We start from the raw sequence: 4,347 nt of genomic DNA, 5'->3' as shown, positions 1-4,347 counted from the left end.
GAATGGGCTATTCGGTGATGAAATGGGGATCTCCATAGCCTACATCAGGTCATAGCCTATAATTATGTTGGAAATAGAAGGAAAACATTATTCACATTGTTTCGGCTAGTGGTTGCTTTAGTGGTTTTTTAACTTGTTGCTTTTTGTCAACACGTTAACGCACTCACAACGTCTCACAAAAGAGTTAAGGGGAATTGAGAGAGAAAAACTCTTATCTCAGCCTCATTCTATTTTCCCACAATGCACGGACCGTGAAAATTGTCAGTTGTGGCAAAGAAAAGAACACATCTATCTCGATTGGAAAGATACAGAAAGCCAGATGGTTTGTCTGGTGTGTTTGGTGTCTGCATATACCTGCGCTGTAACGTGCTAAATTCGGACACTTTTCTATTTAAAGTTTTAGTCGGAAAATGGGGCAAATGGCCAATGAGTAGTTTGCTGCGAACAACAGTAGTTTGCTGCGAACAAGCTCTAAAATGCTGTGATGGTTGGTCTACTCTACAGGCTGTTCCGCACCATTTGAAAAAAATCACCGTGTCAGTTTCATCTTTCTTATGCAAAGTAGCTGTCTTTGAAGGCGGATCTTTTGGCAGGTTAGCCCAGGACAGTGGCAACGACAAGCTCAAACGAGAAATGCCACCAACCAGTCCAAACTGAATAGGTCTGTCTCTGGAGTGGTTAGTCAGGAATAGACCTCAACTCTGTTTTAGTTAATAAGGTTACTACACCGTTTGCGTGGATTTATCGTACGCACTTAGGCTACTCAAACGCGGTGCAAGAGGAAGAGCAATTTAGTTGAGTTGGTAAATGACAGACTGGTTCCATTCGTGCTGCAGGACCTGATTTTAATGTCTATGTGCAGGACAGAGACTGGAGGATTCTGTCCTGACGTTGTTGAAACCGAGGAGTACTGTCCCTTAACGCACTTTTAGAAGCGTTTGTTTGGATCGGAAAACGTTTATCCAATCAGAAAAAGAACCAAGGCAGACAAAACAATAAATTGTGCAACGGACTAGGCACAACTACCGTAAATGCATTTAATCTCTTAACATGTTGGATTTTTCTGGAACAAATTGATACACTTCAAAGCATGGACATTATGGTAAGCGACCATTATTTTAAAAGAAAACGATTTACACTTTTTTGGAATTGTCTCTGGAGTTAAATTGTAATCAAAGGAATTAGACTACACGTAAAAAGGGGAAACAATGGTTTTTTCATAGACAATTGTGAGTTTTCATCCACAGTTTTGCACATTCATTAAAAAAATATGCTACACAAAGCTTTTTAGTAGGCCTTTCCTGTATAGACGCAACTTCTGCTTTATCGTAAGTGACATTTTATCTTAAATTGTTTGCCACTAAAAGGTTCAAAGAGGAGAGACTATGCATTCCACTGCTAAACTGAGCCTCGTCAATGTGCTGCTGGTCTGTCTGAGTGGTGGCTGCTCAGCCATTAGCTCCATAGACCCTGACCGGCCGGGTGAAGGGAGATGTCAACAGATTGTCATCCCCCTATGTAAGGACATTGGCTACAACATGACAAGGATGCCCAATCTGATGGGCCATGAGGACCAGAATGAGGCAGCCATCAAGCTACATGAGTTTGCCCCTCTCATAGGGTTTGGATGCCACACTCACCTCAAGTTTTTTCTCTGTTCGCTGTATGCACCTATGTGCACAGAGCAGGTATCCACCCCAATCCCTGCCTGCAGAGTGATGTGTGAGCAGGCCAGGCAAAAGTGCTCCCCTATCATGGAGCAGTTCAACTTCCGCTGGCCTGACTCCCTGGACTGCTCCAGACTACCTACTAAAAATGACCCCAACAACCTCTGCATGGAGGCCCCCAACAACGGCTCAGACGAGCCCCCCAAAGGCTCCCACACCCAGCGTCCTGACTTCAGGCTTCAGCGGCCCATGAAGGAGACGGAGAGCAAGGAGACCTGCAGTAACCCAGGCAAGTTCCACTATGTGCAGAAGAGTGAGTCCTGCGCCCCCAAGTGCTACCCCAAAGTGGATGTGTACTGGAGTCAGGGAGATAAGCAGTTCTCTCTGGTGTGGATGGCTATCTGGTCCATCCTCTGCTTCATCTCCAGCTCATTCACTGTCCTCACCTTCCTTATCGACCCGCAGCGCTTCAAATACCCTGAGAGGCCCATTATCTTCCTCTCTATGTCCTACTGTGTTTACTCTGTGGGCTACCTGATCCGTCTGTTTGTGGGGGCAGACAACATCGCCTGTGACCGGGACAGTGGGGTCCAGTACATCATCCAGGAGGGACTGGAAAGCACGGGCTGCACCATCGTCTTCCTCATCCTCTACTACTTCGGCATGGCCAGCTCCCTCTGGTGGGTCATCCTCACACTCACCTGGTTCCTGGCTGCAGGGAAGAAGTGGGGCCACGAGGCCATCGAGGCCAACAGCAGCTACTTCCACCTGGCGGCCTGGGCCATCCCGGCCATCAAGACCATCATGATCCTGGTGATGAGGAAGGTGGCGGGGGACGAGCTGACGGGGGTGTGCTATGTGGGCAGCATGGACGTGAAAGCTCTCACAGGCTTCGTGCTCATCCCACTCTCCTGCTACCTCATCATCGGCACCTCCTTCCTGCTGTCAGGCTTCGTGGCCCTGTTCCACATCCGCAAGATCATGAAGACGGAGGGGGAGAACACGGATAAACTGGAGAAGCTGATGGTACGGATCGGAGTGTTCTCGGTCCTCTACACTGTACCTGCCACCTGCGTTATCGCCTGCTACTTCTACGAGAGGCTCAACATGGACTACTGGAGGAGCCTGGCCGTGGAGCAGAAGTGTGTTGACAGCAGCAGGAACAATGCAGAGTCTGAGGAGTGTGGTATGAAGAGCTCCATCCCAGCTGTGGAGATCTTCATGGTTAAGATCTTCATGCTGTTAGTGGTGGGCATCACGAGTGGCATGTGGATCTGGACCTCAAAAACACTGCAGTCGTGGCAGAATGTGTTTAGCAGGAAGCTGAAGAAGAGGACTAGGAGGAAGGCTGCCCGTGTGTTCACAAGCAGTGGGCCTTACATCAAGCCTCACCCAGCACTCAAAGCGCACAACACAAAGTATGAGCCTACCAGGCCCCCTCCTACATGCGTATGAGCTGGCGCTCTCACAGACAGTCTGCGAAACCAAAATCCTTCTAAAGCCCTTACCTAAAACAGACTTTTTAATCAGAGTGCCAACAAGAGACAACAATGTTCATATTTATTCTAAGTGTTTTTTTGTTATCTTGATCCATCTCAAGCTACAAGGACAGCCTTTGTTTAAAATATCTGCTACTCCTGGAACCACTTATCCATTTAAGAACATGATAGAGGGAAAAAACTTTTTGTTTCCAAGACAAAGAAATGGGAATAAACCATTTGGATGTGCAATAGATGTTTTCCTTAGTGACAAAAAAGACAGTACTGTAGAAACAGATGAAGACAATGAAGAGACTCTGACAAAGGGAGTGAATGGTCTGGGAGATCGAGACCCTTTAGTGTTGCGTTGTGTGGCTTTTTAATGGAAATCAAGGCAGTGTCACATGTTTGGACTGAAGTGAGAAAGCAGCTGTTGAAAGGGGCTCAGGATTGCATGGACTGTAGTGTGACGCAAAATCATGCCACAAATAAATCAACAAGCACTGGACATCGCAAAAGTTCCTATTTGTACAGACAGTTTTCCTGTTGTTGTATCTTTGCTGTTTTATAGCACAAGGGAGCATTTGTATATATTTCTTGAAGTTCATATTTTATAAAAAATAATAATAAAACATTCCAGTTTTAAATGTCCTAAACTGGAACTGTATATTATAACTGTGTGGGTTTTATATGTCATGTGAATGAGTTCACAATGGGTTTTACAAAAAGCACATTTCTCAATGACATTATTACATTGGACATTTGAAGATAGTCGTCACTAACCATTGATGTGAAGGTATGGAATATTTCAATCATCCACTGTAGTGTGTGTGTGTGTGTGTGTGTGTGTGTGTGTGTGTGTGTGTGTGGTGTGTGTGTGTGTGTGTGTTGTGGTGTGTGTGTGTTGAGAGCCCGTGGAGCCGTGCACACACTTGACTTCATGTATCTCTCTTTTGAGAGGTTTATGCTTTTAATTACATAGACACATTGGTGTTTGATGTTAGCCTTATGAATACTCAGACTTCTGTTGATACCTGATAGAATGGAGTGCGCTCTCAATGAAGTACATACAGGATGAAGAAACAATGGCATCTGTACACGTCTGTTTTAATTGTTGAAAAGGAAAGCATCATGGGTAATCCAGAGCCCGCTCCCTCCATAGCGCATTTATTAGAGATGACTAATAGAAAAAAGTTTGATGA

At 45.5% G+C, this 4,347-nt stretch overlaps 1 protein-coding gene across 1 annotated transcript; it reads left to right on the top strand.

Moving 5' to 3' along the window:
* Positions 1–332: 332 nt before the first annotated feature.
* LOC111974585 (frizzled-10-like) lies at positions 333–3,653 on the top strand. Its single transcript, XM_024002424.2, has 2 exons — positions 333–1,102; positions 1,368–3,653. Exons 1-2 carry the CDS (start codon positions 1,091–1,093, stop codon positions 3,120–3,122), a joined length of 1,767 nt encoding a protein of 588 aa, XP_023858192.1. The 5' UTR covers positions 333–1,090; the 3' UTR covers positions 3,123–3,653.
* Positions 3,654–4,347: the final 694 nt, after the last annotated feature.

Source organism: Salvelinus sp. IW2-2015, linkage group LG15 (assembly GCF_002910315.2).
Source record: "Salvelinus sp. IW2-2015 linkage group LG15, ASM291031v2, whole genome shotgun sequence".
In the NCBI taxonomy this organism is placed as follows: domain Eukaryota; kingdom Metazoa; phylum Chordata; class Actinopteri; order Salmoniformes; family Salmonidae; genus Salvelinus; species Salvelinus sp. IW2-2015.
This window is presented reverse-complemented; position numbering and strand designations above follow the sequence as displayed.